The 23,839-nt window shown below is 36.7% G+C and overlaps 1 protein-coding gene across 1 annotated transcript in view; it reads left to right on the forward strand.

The window, feature by feature from the left end:
• The window catches only part of dab1a (DAB adaptor protein 1a), a 175,607-nt gene that overhangs the window by 148,685 nt on the left and 3,083 nt on the right, over positions 1–23,839 (forward strand). Inside the window, exons 6-12 of the mRNA XM_016498043.1 lie at positions 196–315; positions 1,491–1,529; positions 2,985–3,047; positions 5,519–5,572; positions 15,057–15,119; positions 15,623–15,719; positions 19,445–20,053. Of these exons, the coding sequence (XP_016353529.1) occupies positions 196–315; positions 1,491–1,529; positions 2,985–3,047; positions 5,519–5,572; positions 15,057–15,119; positions 15,623–15,719; positions 19,445–20,053 (1,045 nt within the window). The remainder of the gene's footprint in view (positions 1–195; positions 316–1,490; positions 1,530–2,984; positions 3,048–5,518; positions 5,573–15,056; positions 15,120–15,622; positions 15,720–19,444; positions 20,054–23,839) is intronic.

Below are 23,839 nucleotides of genomic sequence, written 5' to 3' on the forward strand. Positions count from 1 at the left end.
AAGAGGTCTTTATTATGTCTTTTCCAAGATACTCTGATACTCTGTTATGTCTTTTGCTCTGAATTGCTTGAAGAAATGTGCAGAAAATACAGCGGATCTTCAATATGGACCCTTATTGAGAAGATCATGTCACTTCTTCCTCTTTGTCTCTATAAATCTGTGACTCTCTGCCTGTGTTTCTGCGTGTGTTCCCAGGCTGAGCCTGTGATCCTTGACCTCCGTGACCTTTTCCAGTTGATTTATGAGATTAAGCAGAGGGAAGAAATCGAGAAGAAAGCTCAGAAGGACAAGCAGTGCGAACAAGCTGTTTATCAGGTAACACACTCGCAGAAAACCTTCACACTCGCATAAACTCAAAACCCCAAAGAGAATTTACAGTTTCTAATGCTCGGTCATAAATACAACTGCATATACGTGTGCCGGCGAATGAGAGCAGTGTAAAAGAGAAACAACAACAAACTCCAAAGGGAATAATGAAATATGCAATACAAAAGGATGAAAATACAGAAAACAACACATTTCCGAGAGGGCTTATTTATTATTTATCTCAGAGAATTATATTTACATGAGGCCGGGTGCACACTGATGTCACAAATAGTTTATAATAATTAATAGCATAGTAATATTTATTACATTTCTATACTGATACAGTAAATATATTTTGCAAAATGATTTATTATATTTTATAGTATTTCAATTATTTTATTACTATTTATTTATATTAGTTTATATTAATGTATTAATTAATTTGACATTATTTTTAAATGAATTTATTTTAAATCAAAATCCAATTTTTATACAACAACTGTCATAGTATTTAGTAGCATTTATAAATACATACACCATACCACATTTATAGTGTATATATATATATATATATATATATATATATATACAGTGGGTACGGAAAGTATACACACCCATATTTCAGTTTTCCTTTTTTAATAAATCTGCAAAAATGTCAACAATTCTGTGTTTTTCTGTCAATATGGGGTGCTGTGTGTACATTAATGAGGAAAAAAAATTAACTTAAATGATTTTAGCAAATGGCTGCAATATAACAAAGAGTGAAAAATTTAAGGGGGTCTGAATACTTTCCGTACCCACTGTATATATATATATGTGTCATACTATGTGTGTATTAAATATTACATCTAATATTAATTATTACATCAATATTAACATTACATTAGTAGGCAAAATCATATAGTGTGCACCAAGCACCTGGCAGCTCTTTCCCGTTTCTCTGTCTGTTGAATCTCAGGTGCATTTCTGAAGGGTGATTTGCTTCCCACTGCTTTTTCAATTGAGACAAAACCTACATTTGTGTTCCTGTTCTCACTGTCTGATGTCAAAAATGCTTTTGCTCTGTTTTGACATGAATGACCAAAAATTGGCTGCTTTTTCTCGTCGTCATCTTCTCTCCCGTTTCCCTCTTTCTCTACTCTCCTTCCTCCAATCACCCTCTCTCTGTGCGATCACTCCTGCAGACCATTTTGGAGGAAGATGTGGAGGATCCCGTGTATCAGGTAAAGCTTTGAAATAAAATGTTAATCATTATGTCTGCCTGAAAGTACGCTGTCAAATTAGTGTGCCTCTCACTGTCACTTTAAACAGGGCTCCCTGTTCAATAATATGCGTTTAATCTCATTTACATAAATAAATAATTCCTCTCCATTCTCTCTCTTCTCACTCCTCCTGAATTAATAAGACCTGGTATTTCGTCATTTGTATATAGAAATAAACGGTGAATCATCGCTGTGATGTGTTGTTAACCTTTTCTTTTCATAAATTGGGTGTAAGACTCTGATGCAATAGTGATTCTGGGAGCCTCCTTAATTTTGTACTGAAAACAGACAGCTTTAACACATCTCATCTGGGCTGCTTGTGTGTGTGTGTGTGTGTGTGTGTGTGTGTGTTTACATGCATTACATTGACTTTCCGTATTGTCCGTTGTGCATCATAATGGGAATGAATATGGAATGGAATGTATTTGATTGGAGTGTATCTTTAAATAGCAAGCCTGGATGTCCATTAGCCTTTAGTAACAAAGAAACGTTGCTTCTAGGCCTAGCAGTTAGCTTAAGATTCAGTCATTACTAAAAGTTGCGCAGACCTGATAAGCATTAACAATTTGCTGTTAAGAGGGCTGGAGAGGAGAAGAATTAGCCAATGGCTAACTGTGTAACAAAATGAATCAGCCAATGGTGACAGTACGTTGTAAATGGGAACGGCTAAGCCATTAGATCTAATGTCACAGAAAATGGAGACGATTCTGCTATTAGTGCAAATGTGGTCGTGAAAAGACAGGAGTTAGAGATTAGCTTGAATGCTGCTTGCCAAAAATCGCTTTCTTCTCTGTGTGGTCCATGTGTGTTATTGAGGAATATATAACAGATATGGGTTTTAATGGTTCTGCCATTTAAAAAAATAGTCTTAAAGCTCAGTGGCTAGCTTTTCAAATGCAAACCAACACTGGGAAAGTTTTGTTACCCCTGCTAAGCTAACATTAGCATGCCTCATTAAAGAAACATGCAGCATTGTGTTTTACACTGTGATTTATTTCTCTTTAATGTTGTAAAATTCATTCCATCGCCCTGTTTGCAGGTACAGAAAAAGGGGTACAGATACACAGGAAACATTTTTAAAGACTGAATATATGCATGAGGCATAGGTTAGAAAGAACACCTAATAATTCTTCCCTCCGAAAGGTTTTTTATTATTCTCTGTACGGAAGTTGTAGTTGCAGTGAAAGATGACCTAAAGTGACCATAATGCTTTGCTAGGCCAGTGCATGTTGCTAAAGGTCAAGATGGTAACCATGTCACAGCTTCGTTTAGTCCCTCATTGTTGCGAGGGTCACTGCGCTGCTCCTGGGGCCGCTTTTGATTCTATGTGATCTTCTTCCTTTTCTCTTTTCTTTTCACACTCACCTTTTTCCTGTCCCTTTGCCTTTTTATCTTCCTCTGCTGCCGATGTTGTAGTACATTGTATTTGAGGCGGGACACGAGCCCATCCGTGACCAATCAGAGGAGAGCATATATCAGGTACACTACCAAATCATAATAATGTTCTTAATAAAGGTACTTTTTACTGATAATCACTATTAGTGTGCAATGAAAACTATAAAAGACATTCACCAGTAGTAACAATTTAGTTTTTATTAATATAGTTCTAGATAAAATTATGTTTATGGGGGATTTGAAAATGTGACAGCATTTTAGTTCGGAGAATTGGACGTTTTTTAAGCTATAAAAGGGGATTTTATAATTTAAGAGTTAAAAAATATTCTTAAAAAATGTGGAAAAGTTTTTTCTTGTAAGTATGAAAATAGACTAATTAAATCAAAAGGTTAACAATTAATTCATAAAATGTTTTTCATAAATTATTATAATGTTATATTATAATATTTTTGTAATAATATTTCAATATAATGTATGCTAATATAATATATTAATATCGTCAAATACTTATTTTACAAGTTCTGCCCAAAGCACTTAAATAAATAAATAAATAAATGAAGTCTCTCATAAATACTCTATTTTTGCAATTACAAAAAGTAAAAACATTTTCAAGGATTACTTCATCTGATTGATATTTCAGATTATTCCCTTGTTTGAAAACTTGGTGTAGGATTTTCTTTTAAACAATTATGACACAATTATGAAATTGTTAGTAAATTTCACACAAAAAAAGCAAGTAACACATTGAATTAAACTTTACATTTTGAAGTAGAAAGACTGAAATAGTATTTTCTTGTAAAATATACTCCAATAATCTTTGTTTTATTTACAACTTTGAAAAACCATTTACGGTGATTTTTTAGGGAGTGTTGAAATCGGTTGTTGTCCACCACACAATACAATCTGTCAGTTTGATAAACCTTATACATAAAACATACACCTATATCATTAAAAGCTATCAAGGACCGGTTTTGATAACAAACAGCCAATAGGGAGCCTCTAAATAAACCGCCATTCTTCTTTAGATAAGACTTTAGAAGAATCCCAGGTTTTGATGGTGCAGCTGCTGACAGCTCCACTGTGTAGCTGCCAGAGTCCCACCTGTGAATTAGAACAGAGTGCTACACCAAGCCACACTAATTCAGCATGACGGCCCTTTCAAAGATTTACACCCAGCAATGTTTCGTGCTCCAGGCGCCATGACCATGACAACAGCAGGTGTTGTATCCCCAGGTGCTGCTTTGTTTTGTCACCTGTGGCTTGAATCAAAAAGAGACACTGCCCAGCAAAACAATAAACACATCAGTGCCACCAACACTTTTCCAGTCTGTCTCCTCCACAACTTTATCCATATCTGACTTAACGTCCCAGTCAGTTTAGTAGCTCTTTGAAAGCTTGAAACGCCATTAGGGACCGAATTATACCTTCTAACTATTCAAATGTGTGCACAGCTCTTGAGCGCTGCTAACCTGACACATCACAAACTCCTGCACTTGTTGCTGACATCAGGACAGATATCGGAAACTCGGGAGCATGAAAGAGGCATCTGCTTGCTGTCACATCTTTAAAACCAGGATCAGCTAACACCTGATCGCATCTCATATCAATCAAAAAGCCAGATTGGCCCAGTCAAATTGAATCTGCGTGAACATCACTTTTGATATTTGATAACAGCGATGAACTAGGGAAGCCTAAACGAACAGAACAAGAGATATATTTATATGTCTCTAAACCTCATAAAATAACACAATACAGCATCTCATAGCTAGATAAGCTCATTAACCAAAGGTAACAGTATGCAGCAAAAGTAACCTTGACCTCCAGCGGGCCCCTTGGATCCTGAGTGGCTTTGGTTCTGGCAAACTTTGCATAGCATGACTGAAGGATTGATGCTGAGTGTAGGGAGCTTTCCAAGGTCTGCATAGAGAAATTACTCTGCTGTGAGAGGAAGCAGCAGGTCTCTCCTCTGCCCTTTCTCCAAATGAAAGCGTGAGAATGATTAATCATTGCTGTCACTGTTTGATCTTTGAATAAAAGAAATGGAAAGATCACTTCAAGTGTACGATCAAATAAAAACACAGCGGTAATCAGTCTCTCAGCAAGAGGGAAATTAAGAACAATGGCAAATTAGAGAGAGAGAAGACATTGAAATAACAGAGAATGAAAGGATCGGCATCTTTAATACCGTGTATTGTGAAGATGAAAATGATGGTACCAGATTATATGAATTGAGAAATCCGCAATAAAATATAAAATAAAATACATTTTTAGCTTTATCTAAAATATGTATTATAAATATTTGCTTTGTTATAAATAAAACATTTATCATAAAGAAATGATCATTCAAGCTAAATTAAATTTCTACTATTTGCATCTTGCATTTCATTATTAATTAAAACACAACACATTATACACAGACAATGACTCATTTTGCTCTCCAGGAAGCATAAAATTTGCATTCTGCATTGACCTTGTAAAATCTCCTGCTGAAATCTGAACTAATGATAACTTGTCATGTTAACTGTGCATTTGGCTGGGCTCCCTGTCCACACCAGGTCCCTACCAGCCAACAAAAGGAGGGAGTTTATGACGTCCCAAAGCGACATCCAGTGAGTGGACCTGTGTGTGTTTGTTTATGTGACTATCCTGTGCCTCTCTCTGGCAAACCGTTCAATACAGTATGTAAACCACCAAGCATCAAGCATGTCTCTCTCCCTGTCTCGAGTCTTGTGAGGAGTTCAGCAGCACTCGTTCCCCGGCTTACAGTAAATCGCATAGACTGTGCACTCTTCATTTTCCCCTGGTGTTTGTGTGTTTTTGGCTGGTTGTGTATATGTTTGTGTTTGTTTCTTGACGGCTGATCATTTTCTTTGTGAAAATCTAGTTGTTTGGGTTGTGGGCATTACGTGATTGGTCGGTTTTGCATGATGTACGCTTGTCTTCACCCCATGATAAGGACAGCTGATGGCATTCCAGCCTTGTGAATCAAGTTAGTTCACCTAAAATGAAAACTCTCATACTTACCCATATGTAATTCTAAACCTGTATGACTTTATTTCTTCCATGGAATACTGAGATTTTAAAGAATATACTTTCTCTTTTTCATGCAGTTACAATGACTGTCAGTGAGTCTGAAGCTTTCAAGCTTTAAAAACAACATAAAAGCACCATAAAATGGTCCATATGATTCACAAATAATATCATATGATTATGATATGAGTTTTGTGTGACAAACAGGCAGAAATGTAAGTCAGTATTCACTGAAACCCCTGAATATACAACACAAGTCATACACTGAAACAAACATTTATATAGAAACAATTTTCTCTCAGAAATTGCTAGTAAAATTCACAAACAATTACAAAGAAACTGCAAGTACCATTGAATTAAATGTTACATTTTGAAGTAGAAAACCTGGAATAGTATTTTCTTGCAAAATGTACTTCAACAATCTTATTTTCTTAGAAAAATCTTTTCATTTTTATGGTATTTTGAAGATACTAGTATTGAAAAGAGCAACTCCGGACATATATATTTTTTCCCATTTGTGTTCCATTGAAGAATTAAAGTCACTGAAGTTTGAAACAACATGACAGAACTTTAATTTTCAGTGAACTTTCCCTTCATTGCCACACCATGAATGCCCATTAATCATGCATGATCTACAATAAAAGATGAAACATCTGTGTAGCTTATATGGGTTGGCTGATAAAGTCATTTAAATGAGAGACAGCAAACATGAATGTTTGATTTGTGCTCATGCATCTGTGATTGTACTGAGATTATGCTAAAAGAGCAACTCCGGACATATATATTTTTTCCCATTTGTGTTCCATTGAAGAATTAAAGTCATTGAAGTTTGAAACAACACTTTAATTTTCAGTGAACTTTCCCTTCATTGCCACACCATGAATGCCCATTAATCATGCATGATCTACAATAAGAGATGAAACATCTGTGTAGCTTATATGGGTTGGCTGATAAAGTCATTTAAATGAGAGACAGCAAACATGAATGTTTGATTTGTGCTCATGCATCTGTGATTGTACTGAGATTATGCTAGTGAATTTTGCTCTCTCTCTTTAAATGGTGGCCGATTGCTTGTCAGGCCTTTTGGCTTCAACATTTACATACTGATATGTAAAAATGGCTGATCTTTTCATGTTCAGGTCAGTGTTCCTGCTGTCTGTACCTCTCTTGTGTTATAGCTGCTCTGTTCTTTCAGTCTTAGCTCAGCTAAATACACCCACCATCACAACACATACAACCCCAGCAAAGTCCCTGAAGTTGGTTGAGTCTGTCCTCAGTGTTCAGTTGTTTAGGTCTCTCCAGACCTGGAAAATAATGTTTTAGTTCACTTTTCCTCATCTCAACCCCACATATCACCTTGTGCCACTGTCTGGCATCTCTTCCTCTCGCCTATTCCATCATGTTTTCAAACACCTACTCACTCTTTTCTCTCTTCCTCACACACATTTTCAGCCTTCTTCCTCTCTCCTATTTCAATCCAAGTCGTCTGGCCTCTTGATCCTGCCTTCCCCAGCTTTTTCATTCCTGTCTAAGCAAAATCCACACAGCTTTAACTCATAAAATAACTCCCTCGGCTCTACAGAATTGGCTTTTGAACCGCTGTAAATCTGTTTTGTATTGTGCATCTGCACACACATTGTGGATCCGAGTTTATTTTTCTGAATTATTTTTAAATGCACTTCTACTATTTTTTGTTTCTTTTTAGCCACACATTATGATGCAAATCCACTAAACAGTTGCTCTGCTATTGTCATTGCCATTCTTTTTAGCTCAAGCATACTGTTCTATAAAAACTAATCGTATATTGTGTAATGCCCAGTTTTATTAACAAAACAAAAATAAAAAAGCAATATTTGCTTACCATTGTGGGCTATGTTGTGAAATTAATTATTAAAATTCCAGAAAGCAGTTTTTTTTATAAAATAGACACTTGTGTGCATTTACTACCAATGATGGAAGGAGTTATTATTAAATAATGATCAAATAATGAAAAAGAGTGGAAATTAGCCATTCATTTATTTTTGTTTTGTTGTTTTTTTGTGTTGTTGTTGTTTTTAATATTTTGTTTCGTCTTGTCTTGTCGAGTTTTTTTGTTTTGTGTTGTTTTGTCTTGTTTTTGTGTTGTTTTTTATTTTATTTTTTTATTGTGTTTGATTTCTGTTTTTTGTGTTTTGTTTTGTTTTGTTTTGTTTTGTTTTGTTTTATTCTCTTTTTATTCTTGTTTGGTTTTGACTCATTTTTGTGTTGTGTTTTTAATGTTTTGTTTTGTTTTATTCTGGGGGGTTTTTTTTGTCTTGTTTTTGTTTTGTTTTATTCTGTTTTGTTTTTCGTTTTGCAGCCTTTACAACAGAAATTGGCAACAGTATCATGCAAACTACATTTAGCATACATTTTCTGTGCTTGTTTGCGCATTAATTTGCATATTTCCTTTGAACAAATTTGCGCTAAAACAAAGCATGTGCAAATAAACGACACTCTCAGTGGGCGCTATTTATTCTTATTGAATTCCCTCCATTATATGTCTGGCTGCTTAAGAAGTTATTTGTTGATAAAGAGTATTTATGCTGAAGCATTGCTTTAAATAACTCATTAGTGTTGTTCTTTTTTCTACTACCTCTCCATGTATTATTTAATTTCATAGCTGTGCTTCCCAGTTAGTCTCGTGCCTGTGGCTATATGATCAGTCAGAGCACAAGACATTAACACTCCGGCCGTAATGAAATGGGCAACACTAAAAGCGCACAGGACACTGCGAAGATGATTATTATCTCCGAGGGTACGGTTATTTGATAGTCGTTTGAAGTGATAATGGTGATAGAAAAGTAGACTGATGGATTGTGGCAAAATAAGCCAGATACTCATGCATTTGCATAAAATACTAATGTTTACCCTCAGCATTGTTCTAAATGTTGCCATGGAGACAGTTTAGTGTAAATACTGTAATTTCAGTTATGGAATTACAATGCATCATGTGAGTCATACTTCCACATGAGAGGCAGCTTGTTATAATAACAGATAAGAAGGTGGTTATCAGCACTCATGATATCCATCAGTAATAAGGTGTCAGCAGCATGCAGGATGCTTTGACTGACACAGTTCATCACTATGGGGCCCAGCTGTCATCTTTCCCATTATCCTCAATGGTGATCCCCAAGGGTGCGTAAAGAGATTGATTTGATGGCATCTCTTGGGTCGGTAATATTACAGCCGTTTAATTCAGCTACTGGCTGCAGTATAAAACGCTGGTTTCAGCTCAATGACCTTCAAAATCAAACAAAGTGAGACGAACACCATCACCCTGAAAACATGACAGGAACAAATCAAAATTTTAGTTTTTTCTTCTTCATGAAACACAAGCGGAACAAATTTGAGTCCAAATTGTTTGTAAACGTAGATTGTTGCATCATTCTGAACACTGAAATTAGTTCTGCTCATGTTTTATGAATGAGGTGTTTAATAGTGTTGCTGCTTCAATGTTAGACAGCTGAACTGATTGTCGTGGTCTTCAAGTGAAGAAAGCTACACAATCCAAAACTGGTTTCTCTCTTTCCCTCTCTATCACATCTCCTCTGCTTTCCTTCATGATTGTCATTTCAGTCATTTTCACAAAATTAGTAGATATAAGATGTCACTAGCATTGGCTTATTTCTGCTTACCTTTCTCAGATGCCTCCCGTTAACATCCTTTCATTCTTAAAGATAAGCGCTAACACTGAAACAGCTAGCGCTAATTCAGAGAGGCTTTCAGACTTCACCATCTCAAGTGTCACCTGCTTCTCCAAACCAAGCCACTGACCTGGTGTCAGCTCTTGCTTGATTTTATTGCATGTTTTACATGTATGTGTTTTTTTTATTTTTTGTTTGTATGTTTTTCTGTTAGTCTAGATGTTGTATGTATATTATGTTGTCAGTGTTAATTGTGGTCTTACTTGGTTAGCCGGATAACTTTCGGCATAACATGAGACGCCTGGGTGATTTCTTTTGTGACAGAAATCAATGTGAATGTCTGCCAATCGAGTAACACCTTTAGCACATCATGCACTTTAAACTGAAAATGATCATATTTGTTTTCCTGTATTTTATAGTTATTTTATAGTTTTATAGTATTTTTTATTAAATTATATTATATTTTTTATTGTTTTTATATTAAGTTGGGTTTTTAAAATGGGCCCCCTTGGTCCCCATTGTAATGACATTTATATACTGTATCATGTTTTACACCTTAAAAAAATTATAACACTTTACAATAAGGTCCCATTAGTTAATGTTAATGCATTAACTAATGTGTTAGCTGCAACTGACTGATTAAAATACACACACACACACACACATATATATATATATATATATATTATTAATATATACAACTTTTTATTTAAAAAAATGTATTAGACAGGGCCTAAAACTGTAATAATGACTAAAACTAAAACCATACTGTTTTGTTAATAAAGTAAACATTAACTGAAAAAAAATACAAACAAAAAATACAACAAAACTTTTACAACTACTATTACTAAATTAAATTGAAAACAGAAAATATACAGTAAAAATACATTCAAAATAATTAAAATATTAAAAACTGTAATTGTAAATCAATAATAGTGCAATAACACTAGTATGAGTAAATGTTGAAATTATCAGTGACAAAGATTATTTATTTATTTATTTATTTATAAGTAATGTAGTTAGCTAATGTTGACAAATAGATCCTTATTGTAAAGTGTTATCAAAAAATATACTTCCAATCAAGGGCACCAAGTGAATGTGTGTGTGTGTGTACCTGGTATTTATCACGTTATGGGGACCAAATGTCCCCACAAGGATAGTAATACTAGTAAATTTTGACCTTGTGAGGACATTTTTTAGGTCCCCATGAGGAAACAAGCATATAAATCATACAGAATGAGTTTTTTTGAGAAAGTAAAAATGCACAAAGTTTCCTGTAAGGGGTAGGTTTAGGGGTAGGGTTGGTGTAGGGCAATAGCACATACAGTTTGTACAGTATAAAAACCATTACGCCTATGGAATGTCCCCATAAAACATGGAAACACAACATGTGTGTGTGTGTGTGTGTGTGTGTGTGTGTGTGCATGACACTTTATCCGGCTAACCAAGTAAACCATGTTCGAAGAAAGGGATCTTGGTTTTCTTATAAAATTCATGGTTTACCCATCCTCTCCTTTCATATAAGATCCTCTCCTCATCTATGTTGCTTTTTCGGCAGCACATAATGTAAGACAGGAGCAGCTGTTGTTCATGGTGTTTTGCTCTTCCCATGTTATCTCAAGGGATGCCCATTTGAGCACATTATTTTCCCATTAAAGCCTACTGACAGCTGGTTAAAATGTATTCCGCCTTCCACCAGTTACAGTTTATGAGTATGGGGTGGGATGTGAGTTAGTGAAAATAAATACAGTTTTGTGTTTGGCTCAAACCTGTTGCACACTTGAGACATAATGTGCTAAAATGGAAAAAAAAGGCATGAATTAATAGTGAGGTGTAACCTCACCTGCACAGGTAAAGTACCATCCAACCCATTTACTCACATTCACCATTCCAAAACAGACCTCATTTTACCTCATTTTCTGTGTGTCCCATCTCATCTTTCATCTAACACCATGTTATCATTGCAGAACAAACATAACGAACAAGTCAATCTCTTGGATCTAGACACTGACCTGTTGCTGGTCACCCAGGTAAGGTGGACAGTGATTGGCTGAAGTTTCTTCACACCCCCCCTTGGCCTTCCCATGATCCTGTAAATGTAAATGTACTAGAAAATTCCTCTAGCTGTAATCTAGCTATAAAGTAATAAGTAATGCACTATGGCCCATTCTAGACTCCAGGAGAGTCCCTGTACGGGAAAGTAAATGTCACTATGTCACTATGAACAGTTTATAGCTCTGCTAAATCCCTCGTCTCATGCATTGTACCTTTTCCACTAGTCTGCTGGAAGTAGTCTACTTACTCATACCTGACCTTTCTTTTTCATAGTCAAATGACAGAGTTCTTATAGATGACCCCAGTCTGACCGTGTTGAATAGGTTGGATTTTGTGTTCCCATGCTAACCGTGTGGTTCATAAATAAACTGGAGAAATGTCCTCTTGCCCTTCTCCCCATGTGACCATGTGCACAAGATTTTACAGTGCTTTCAAATGTCGCGCACATAGTCGTGTTCTTGTGTGTGCTGTTTTTAAATTTTTTTTAGATTAGAGACATACGAGCGGAGACATTAAATGCCAGCATAACGTCAGAGAAGAGCCCGCGATTATTCTTTCATAAAGAATGTGTTTTAGCCCTTTTGTAGATGTGGGTGTGAAAAAAGAGAGCTTTTTAGGAAAGAACCCTGTGGTCTGGCCTCAAGCAAATGGATGTACGAAAGGCTTTTTAGAAGCAGTGTAGAAAAGCTTTTCTGTCATGTGCCAGTCACTTTAAAGAGCTCAAAAATGCTCAGCTGCTCCCCACTAGCAGCACACTGTCTGTTCCAGGTTCTGATAAACAGACTCAACAAGGACACGGTACCACAAATGAAAATAGGTGTAGCGACCGTTGTAACTGTCCTCTTCGTCTTTAAGGCATTTGCCCTCCAACCACTTGTGAAATAATCATAATTTTTTTTTTTAAGTATGAAAAATGTCTGCTTTAGGCCCATAATACTCATTAAAAAGAAGTAAAAAGAAGTTTGAAATACCTGAGCAGCGATATACTGTTAGCCAACATCCCAACGTGCCCATGCCGTCGGGTGCAGCGTTCAGATGAGTATGTAAACATGTGCTGCACACTTTCCTCTCAATGACAAAATAAATACACTACAAAAATGACAGCGGTGAGAAAACAGCAGTTAAGAAAGCGTCTGATCATGTAGCGACGTGCAAATGTTTGCACCAGCTCTGCAATTCGAACTACAAACAGAAGCGAACTACAAACAAACTTCATTTTGGCCTGATTTTGTTTGAAATTACATTTTGGGGCCTTTAACAGCAAGAAGAAGCCTCTGCCCACTGGTTACCTCAGTACAATCTGATAAGTACATCATGATTTATGGTGGTTTTCACTGCAAAAAAATAAATAAATAATAATAATAATAAGCTGCAGCAAATTCAGTAATTTTTGGCCACAAAAATCAGAAAAATTTCCTGTGGGATTGGTATGCCCCTGTTCAGAAATAACCCTGAATACAAAATATATCCCAAGGAAATTAATTCATTATCGTCCTAGAAATTAGCTCATGGTGTGATTTTATGCAAATCCATGGTCCTGTATGGAAAGGCCTGCAATGGTTTGTGGAACTGAGCCGACTGTCTGCCTGAGGAGCAAAACAGATGGATGGATGGATGGATGGATGGATGGATGGATAGATAGATAGATAGATAGATAGATAGATAGATAGATAGCATAGTCAAATGACAGAGTTCTTATAGATGACCCCAGTCTGACCGTGTTGAATAGGTTGGATTTTGTGTTCCCATGCTAACCGTGTGGTTCATAAATAAACTGGAGAAATGTCCTCTTGCCCTTCTCCCCATGTGACCATGTGCACAAGATTTTACAGTGCTTTCAAATGTCGCGCACATAGTCGTGTTCTTGTGTGTGCTGTTTTTAAATTTTTTTTAGATTAGAGACATACGAGCGGAGACATTAAATGCCAGCATAACGTCAGAGAAGAGCCCGCGATTATTCTTTCATAAAGAATGTGTTTTAGCCCTTTTGTAGATGTGGGTGTGAAAAAAGAGAGCTTTTTAGGAAAGAACCCTGTGGTCTGGCCTCAAGCAAATGGATGTACGAAAGGCTTTTTAGAAGCAGTGTAGAAAAGCTTTTCTGTCATGTGCCAGTCACTTTAAAGAGCTCAAAAATGCTCAGCTGCTCCCCACTAGCAGCACACTGTCTGTTCCAGGTTCTGATAAACAGACTCAACAAGGACACGGTACCACAAATGAAAATAGGTGTAGCGACCGTTGTAACTGTCCTCTTCGTCTTTAAGGCATTTGCCCTCCAACCACTTGTGAAATAATCATAATTTTTTTTTTTAAGTATGAAAAATGTCTGCTTTAGGCCCATAATACTCATTAAAAAGAAGTAAAAAGAAGTTTGAAATACCTGAGCAGCGATATACTGTTAGCCAACATCCCAACGTGCCCATGCCGTCGGGTGCAGCGTTCAGATGAGTATGTAAACATGTGCTGCACACTTTCCTCTCAATGACAAAATAAATACACTACAAAAATGACAGCGGTGAGAAAACAGCAGTTAAGAAAGCGTCTGATCATGTAGCGACGTGCAAATGTTTGCACCAGCTCTGCAATTCGAATTACAAACAGAAGCGAACTACAAACAAAGTTCATTTTGGCCTGATTTTGTTTGAAATTACATGTTTTGGGGCCTTTAACAGCAAGAAGAAGCCTCTGCCCACTGGTTACCTCAGTACAATCTGATAAGTACATCATGATTTATGGTGGTTTTCACTGCAAAAAAATAAATAAATAATAATAATAATAAGCTGCAGCAAATTCAGTAATTTTTGGCCACAAAAATCAGAAAAATTTCCTGTGGGATTGGTATGCCCCTGTTCAGAAATAACCCTGAATACAAAATATATCCCAAGGAAATTAATTCATTATCGTCCTAGAAATTAGCTCACGGTGTGATTTTATGCAAATCCATGGTCCTGTATGGAAAGGCCTGAAATGGTTTGTGGAACTGAGCCGACTGTCTGCCTGAGGAGCAAAACAGATGGATGGATGGATGGATGGATGGATGGATGGATAGATAGATAGATAGATAGATAGATAGATGTGTGCTGTACATAGCTGGTAGGTACAGGAATCATCATCATCATCATTTGTGTTTTTACATCATTTTATAGCAACTCGCTATCATTTATGTAACTTTTATAATTTATTACTTATCTCACTATCATTTATTATTCAAGTCACCTTATTCAAACCACTGTTTGCCCAAGGTAGGTTCACTATTCTGTGACAAAGATTAGACTGACATGGCAGTGAGTGCTGAGGTGAAAAACGGCTGATTTTATGCTGGTAAATGTTCTTCTTTCATCTGCAGAATATCAACCAGTTAGAGCTTTTTGGAGACATGTCCACCCCTCCTGATATCACGTCCCCCTCGGTGAGTGACTCTAGATGCTAAAATATTATAGTAAGAGTATGTTCAGAATGGAATTTTATCATATCGCATATTGCAGTGTATACTGCATTCTAATTAAAGGATAGTTCACCCAAAAACGAAAATTCTGCCATCATTTACTCACCCTCAAGTTGCTTCAAACCTGTATGAATTTCTTTATTTTGCTGAAAACAAAAGAAGACATTTTGAAGAATGTTTGAAACTAAACAGTTCATGGTCCCCATTGACTTCCATTGTATTTTTTTTCTTCCATACTATAGAAGTCAAGTAGGGACCATCAACTGTTTGGTTACCCATATTATTCAAAATATCTTCTTTTATGTTCAACAGACACTTATACATGTTTGGAACAACTTGAGGGTGAATAAATGATGACAGAATTTTTGAATGTAATCAGTATGTTATTTAGAATACAGTTGAGCAAGTTGTTGAGCAAATGTAGTTTATTATAAAGCTTCTGTTTAGACTGCTTTCCTCTTCCACAGACCCCAGCATCTCCAGCTAATACTCTGGACCCCACGCTGGCCCACCAGACTCCATCCGAACTGTTCACCCCCTTCAACCCCGCCTCTGTACCCTCAGGTAGGAGAGATTTCTCTTTCAGACATTGTGTGTGTACAGGAGAAAATAATACCAAGAAAACAGATAAAGGAGACATGGAACGGGGCGGATGCAAATTAAATAATGTGTCTGTCTAGTTCTGGCTAAATAAGGTGTCCTGTCCTCCTGCTGTAGAATATGAATGCTCTCATTACTGGCTGCTGTACTGATCTGCATGATAAATACCTTGTAGAGGACACAGCGTTACCCCTACCTGCTCTGGTGGTACTCAATATGTGTGTGTGTGTGTGTGTGTGTGTGTGTGTGTGTGTGTGTGTGAGAGAGAGAGAGTGCATGATGTCTTTTTAACATGCACATCTGTTCTGGGGTCATATCATACATTTTTATTATGCTATTTTTTTATCTTATGTCCACTTAGTCGAGGTTTTTTGCACCACAAATGGACAGAATTTAGTTTTTCATCACCATTTTCGCTTTTTAATTCAATTAAACAAATTAAGTAAAGTCACCTTTAATTCTACAGTGCTTTATACAATACAGATTGTGGAGCCTCACAATGATAAACATCAGTTCAGTCTTGGTTCAGTTCAGATAGGGCTGCATGATAAATAATATTTTAATCGTGATTCATTTCTGCTTCCATCGATTTATTAAGCATAATTTTAAAATATTTTAAGCATCATTTAATTAAACTTGTACATCTATATACATTATATTATTAAAGGGGGAAAAAAATAATTTTTTATATATATATATTTACTCACCCTCTTGTCTTTTTAAAGCTGTATGAACTTTTTTTTTTTGTCTCAGTGATTTTGTCCGAACAGTGAAAGTTAATTAGTGCCAAATGCTGTTTTGAGCCCCACTGACTTTATAATGGACAAAACAGCTGAAACATTCTTCAAAAAACATCTTATTTTGCACATATGTTTTGCAGAAGAAAGAAAGTCATACAGATTTGGAACAACATGATGGTGAGTTACCCGAAACTAACTGAAATAATTAAATATACTACATAAAATCTTTTTTTTTTTTTCAAAACACCATTATGGTAACAAACATGATGCTAAAATACTGCAATAAATATTAATTTAACGAAATAAAATGTAACATAAAACCCTAATGTACATAACTGATAAGAAAAAAACTAATACGAAACATAATTATTTAAATGAAAAACCATCAAATGTCATGTGTCACACATTTAAATCTGGCAATGTCAATTTAAAGGTTTTCTTTTCACTTCCAAAAATTGTACATTTAATGGTATCTTCCAGTAAAATTACATTAAATCCAAATTCAATTAAATCTATATCAATTTTATACTGTATTGCATAAAGGAACCCACTATTAACTAATTAGCAAGTTTTTACCAGAGCATTTTTACAGTCATTTACTGGTAAAATTCTGATCATTTTGTACACATTGGACTCTGTATTGTAAAGTGCTACCACTTTAAATTCAGGAACACTCGCGTCATGATATTTGAACCAGTTATTAAAAACAAATAGCCCTTGTGCAGTGATTTTGCTCTCCCTGGGACATCTGTTCCAGCCAGATTGACTCCCTCTGAAACAGTAAACACTACAACATTGATATGTGTGGAATCAAGTAGTGTATCATCTGTCCCATCTGTCTTCAATTCCTTCCCTCAGTCAAACTCCCCTCTGTGTTGTAAATTCATAAACACCAGGCTTGAATCCACCACACCTGTCCTTATGGGATTCTCACAGTTCAGTTATGATAGCATGAGCACATTTTTCACCCTTGTGAAATCATTCTGGCTTTTTTCAAATGAGAATTTTTCCCCAGAGTGCTTTGGGGGCGTCTGGCCCTGCTGGCAGTATATTGTAAGTCACTTTGGATGAAACTTGTGTCCAAATGGTGTCTAATGGAACATAAATCATCTGAATAAGTACACACTGCTTAATTATGATATCATTTAAGAAACCTATCATAAGCTGTGCTGTATGTGAACATAATCGCTATATAGTCACTATCTGCTTTCTATATTTACAAAATAGCATGAATTTGAGCTTTTATTAAACAGTTACATTATAAAATAAAATAAAAAACATTTTATTAAAACATTATTTTATTAAATACATTAATTTAGTGTAGTCCAGTCCTCGACATATCCGCGGGATACCAGAGATGTGCTCCAGGTTTTGCTGTCCATGCATCCTGAATGGCAACCCATAATTCCATCCCATTTGAAAATGGTGGATCCATAGCTCAAAATGACTGCCAGGAGCCCATCATGGACCAGTGCAGGGGTGCGCTGCTATGATGAGACGGCACATTGCTACCTGACTGAATGATGGACATGTGCAGATTTCAAAATTCACATATAGAACTTCTCCAGGCATCCCACTCACTGGTCCTTGAGAAAACCACAAACCGTTACTACAATTCCATTGCTACCTGACTGAATGATGGACATGTGCAGATTTCAAAATTCACATAGAACTTCTCCAGGCATCCCACTCACTGGTCCTTGAGAAAACCACAAACCGTTACTACAATTCCATGGGAACACTTCACAGCTGACAGGATGGATCCAGTGCTGTGTTGTCTTTTCCAACCGGAATCCATCAGATCCATCATGTTACCTTGTGTCAAATGTTCCCATCCCCACATGAGGTGCACAGCTCATTGACATGATGTTAGTATCATAGGTTGAAGAGTAACTAGCTAAAAGTAAAACATGCTGCTAACATTAGTTTTTCAGTAGTGTGACAATAGCTTTTCCAATAACAAGCTACACTATTAGTGTAGTAGCGAGAAAATGCTACATTGCTATTTTGGTGAAATTGTACCGCATGTGCAGAAATAAACATGCTCAAAATTGTATTATTGTAACGAGTAGATCCAGGGAAGCAAGAGGAAACAAGGATCTAAATGCAGCATACTTACCAGGAACAGAATCCAGGAGAACAGAAAACACGTATACTGACCAAGAACTTAGGAAACATATATAAGGCTGTAGATAGCCTACAGACAAGGGCTAATGAGGAAATAAAACACACCTGGAGAAACAATCAAAGGAACAAAAAAAAAAAGAAACTACAAACAACTACAAACCAGCACAGGAAACCGTAAACTCAGAGGGAAGAACTACAGCATAAAAAAGTCCAAACACAAGATGAAAACATGTGACAGTTGCACTATTTATTAAAATCGTTTAGAAAGTAATGTCATGTTTAGTTAAATATTGCTTTTCTAAGTAAATGGTATTTAGTGTAAATAAACCTGTTTTAAAATGCTTTTTAAATGCTAATTTAAACCCTAATTTTATGCCAAATAAATAAATAACAAATGTAATTTTTATTATTTATATAATATTTATAGGTTTAATGTTATGTATCGCAAATAAATATAGAAAATAAAAATATACAGAATTTATCAAATATTTACCATATTTTCGGTTTCAAAGTGGGTGTTTATGAACGGGTTTCAAAAATGATACTGTTATCGTCTCTGCGTAAACTACGAAAATGTGAATTTGTGAAAACATCGAAGTCATGTGCATGTGTATTATATAACTCAGTCTATATGAATGTATATGTGCGCAGATGTTATGTTTCTTTACAAAGTGATATCGCCAACTACTGGCCTACCATGCTTAATACAGTGTTTTTAGCCATTTTTGTGAATCCATGCAAACAACAGGAAAACTTTTCTGTTTTAGTACAATTGCTGTTGTGTAAATGTACCCTAAAAGTCTCATTGTCTCTGTCCTTTAGGTTATGTGACAATGGGAGCCGTGCCGCCTGCATGGGCGCAGCAACAGTTCGCCGCTCAGGCTCCATTAGCGTTTGGCGTCCAGTCCCCAGTGCCCGTCGCGCAGGTCTTACCAGGCGCTCAACCTCTGATCTGGGGTCAAGCCAACCTTTTCCCTGCCACCCAGCAACAGTGGGCCGCGATGGCAGGGGCTCACTTTTCGCCTGCCGCTTTCATGCCTGCCCAGACAGTAGGGCCGCTTTCTGCTGCCATGTTTCAGACACTGGCTCCCATGGCGGTGCCCGTGTCCTGCGAGATGCCCGCGGCAGCCATGGGTGGAGCCGTGGCAGGAACCTCGGCCTCCACGGCCTCTAGTCCGCAGCACGGAGAATGCACGCTGCAGAGACAGGAAAAGATAAGCAAGGAGATGTTTAAGGACTTCCAGATGGCAAAGCCGCCCACCATGCCTGCCAGGAAGAGCGAGCAGCTTAGCCTGTCCAGCACCACAGACGCTTTCTCCAGCTACTTCAACAGAGTGGGAATGGCGCAAGACACAGACGACTGCGACGACTTCGACATCTCGCAGATGAACCTCACGCCTGTCACTTCCACCACGCCCTCCACCAACTCACGTGAGTAGGATGTTTCAGACTTATGCCATGCGTTCTGTGATTTTGACTCGGAAGTTATTTTAGAAAAGTTTGATGTTCTTATAAATAAAATCCACATATTAATGTTGGTTTCATTTGGTTTAGAAAAACTTTTATATCAATTTTAGGAAGAGTTTCAGGTCAGTTCAAAATTGCATGTGGTTTAACCATCAAATAATTCACGAGTTCACACTTACAGTACATATAATCAGATTGAGCAGATAGTAAGCATATTTGGCGTGCTGTCCAAGGGGAGGGCTCTGAGCTCAGAATATAGCCCCGAACCCAGAGAACTCCCCATACCCCAAGCTGGGATAACAATAGTTAGTAGTGAGGAGTTAAGGTGGAGGAGGGATGCCAGAAAAACTGTCGTGGGACAGAGTTAAGTTGGCTGTATATATTTGCTATCATGCTAATTAAGTTGATAATCTGAACGTGCTCCACTTGTGCTGAATTAATTGATTTTCTGAATGTGCTCCTCCCGAACTTTAATTAAACATCATAAAGTAATTTTCCTTACACTTTGAATACACATGATTGAACTTGTGAGCATAATCATTATTTTCAATATATATATATATATATATATATATATATATATTGTTTTTAACTTTATATTTTTTATAATTTTAACAAATTCAAAGCCATTTTTATGATTTTAACAAATGTCGTGAATTATTAATTATATTAAATTATAAATATCATTACATACTTACGACCTGGACCAAACTTGACTTGTCAGAAGTGTCATAAAAGGACCTTGACACATAATCATGAGGGCTGTATGATACCATTTTCTGTTTTATTAATTATTTTCCTGCATATTTATGCTAGTTGCATCACATGAGGTTTTTTTTTTTTTTGGCAGAAAAGTGTTTTTCAAATATCAATAAGCATTACACACACACACGCATATATATATATATATATACATTTTTATATTTTATATGCATTTGGTAGATTATTTTATCAAAAATGTGTTACACTGCATTTACATTTAGCAATTACATTTTGTTAGTTCATGCATTCCTTAAACCATGACTTTTAGCATTGTTACAGGAATGCCTCCAAGGCCACAGGAACCTCAATTAACCTTTCACTGATGTCTTAATTATTTAATACATTTTTGAATAAATCTATCGGATAATGTCTAAAATGTTTGGCAACTTCCATTTTTTCTTTCAACATCTAGAGTTTACAATAGCCAACATTTAAATGATTATATCTCAGCAACGGTTTGGAAACATAATAATTATCTTTAGAAAGCTGCAATTTTCCTTGTTACTTGACTGCATAAAATTCGAAATGCGTGACGCAGAATGAGCAGGTCAGATATACACACGTGTTAGATTTTGCAAGTTGACCAGAATATATGTTTTTAAAATGATGTGAACTGTATTTATCTGATTTTAGAGGTTGGTAATGGTACAGTTAGGCTTAGGGATCGGTTTAGGGATGTAGTTTTTATATCAGATATGTTATTTCAGGACCAACAGAATCACATTATCCTGAAGCTCCATTGACCCTAAATGCGGTACATCAACAAAGAAGACAAATCCCACATAGAAGAACTTACTATCTTTCTCTCTCTCGCCTCTCTCATTGCAAGCCTTTAAGAGTGCTGACACGGCTAGACAGGCTTTATCCGTTTCCTACTACAGAACTTCAAACTCGCACCTCATCCCGTCTTTCATCAACGCATCCGTTTTCACTCAGAGGTTGAAAGGTGGGCTTTGATGCTGTTGCCCAGAAGGCATTGTCTTTAGTCAGCGTGAAAATGACAATTAGTACTGCGGTGGGGAGCGACGGCAGGGGAAAGAGAGAGTCAGTCACAGGCCCAGCTGTCCTTCTGGCGAGCTGTGTAATTATCACTGATCTCTAGGGAGTCCTGCGCTGTGTGTTGGGCCTGTTTGGATCCTCTCGCTCCTGTAGTGCTAATTATTGCTGCGATGGAACTTCGCACGTTTGCACACAAGCAGTCCCTCCATGAGAGACATACTCATTTATTAGGTGTCAGTAAGGGATTTCGGTCCACACTTTCTGACAGGTTTTGGGCTTAAATGCATAAGTTTATTTACACTGATCTTGCCTAGTATGTGCAAAAGCCAACATACATTCTCCTAGGTACAACTCGCTCTAGTTTTGAGGCAAAAATATCACTGAATGGCACTAAAAGTTAGAGTTTTATTTGAAGAGTCTTAAAGTCGGCATGAAACAGGGATGTGACCGTCTTTTCTTCCCTCTTGTGATGTTTCTCTGAGTAAAATGGCTTCTTGAATGAGAAAATTAATGTTGGGCGGGACTTGATTTTGTCCATCAGGTATTGACTGGATCGTTGGATCATTGGTTCATTGCTCACGCATAAACGCCTGTTTGGATTGACTTGTCAAGTTTAAAATGACTTGAAAGTGTGTGATCCACAGTCGTTTAGTGTGTGATGCCCAGTTCCCTTTCATGGGAACTTCGAACTGCGTCTTCTAGGGGTTGCTATGGGGAACGCCTCATAGCGACCCCTAGAGGACGCAGTGTCTCGTTCCCTACTCAGGGAACCATGGTTACATAAGTAACCTGAGACGTTCCCTTTCATGGGAACTTCGAACTGTGTCTTCTAGGGGTTGCTATGGGGAACGCCTCATAGCGACCCCTAGAGGACGCAGTGTCTCGTTCCCTACTCAGGGAACCATGGTTACATAAGTAACCTGAGACGTTTTTCTCTGTAACCATTTACAAAGTCAGCAAGACTGTTTGATGCCAGGTGTTTTAAAATCTTTAAATTCAAATTCAGATCCAGCCTTTAACAATAAACCTGCCTCAACATGGATTTTTAACCACAATATTAAATTCAAAATTCAACCTCAGATGAGATCACAACATGATTTTTGATTTTGTTGTTTTGTTTTTTAAAAAAACACAGCATATTGAGGATACATTCTGTCAGTTTGTGGGTTCCCTGGGAGCCAAGCTAATGACTTTAGCATTGTTAGCGCCATGCTAGAGCTAAAATAGGTCTGCAACAAAATATTTGTAGTTGGAAATTTCACACAAAATAAAAAATCTGCTCTGCACAACTATATCTTGTCTTCAGGCTATTTGGTGGCTTTGTGTGAGGGGAAAAAAATTGTAGTCATTATTAACCAGTAACCTTCTTGTTTTGATTTGTTTCAATGGAAGTACGTCAAATCACTTCTAGCACCACCCTGTGGACATTTCAAATAGAAACTGCAGCAATTTGTACACTTCCAGTCACTTTAGCTGTGCAAAAACAGTTTGATCGATGGTGCAAACCGGTATTTGTTTCATGTTATTTCAATTTCAATTTGTATCATATTATTTCAGTTAATTATAATCATAAACACACTTTTTAGTTGCACGAAGTTTTACTGTTTACAGCACTCTTTTATTCTATTTATCTAGTTATGTATCTAATGAATTGGAAGTCTGTATTGAAAAATAATGTAGATACATATTCATGTTTTTTTTCTTCCTTGAGAACAAGTAGAAAAAGACTCATTGTAAACCTTACATGAAAATGAACACATTAGATATTTAAGTACAAAGACTATTTCCTTGACTGAATGCAACTACCATTAAGCATTCACTGCACTGTGCTGTGACAGCATATGGTTTCCAGAAGCAGTGTAAAGTTGCATGAGCCCAAAAAGGAACATTGTTTTCATGTATAATTGATCAAAAATGAGCCTCGTCTTTGATGTAAGTGTGAAAATTTCAGTGCACTTCCTATCAGACAGCAACAGATATTTAGTTATT

Source organism: Sinocyclocheilus anshuiensis, unplaced genomic scaffold, assembly GCF_001515605.1.
Source record: "Sinocyclocheilus anshuiensis isolate Anshui unplaced genomic scaffold, SAMN03320099.WGS_v1.1 scaffold801, whole genome shotgun sequence".
NCBI lineage: Eukaryota > Metazoa > Chordata > Actinopteri > Cypriniformes > Cyprinidae > Sinocyclocheilus > Sinocyclocheilus anshuiensis.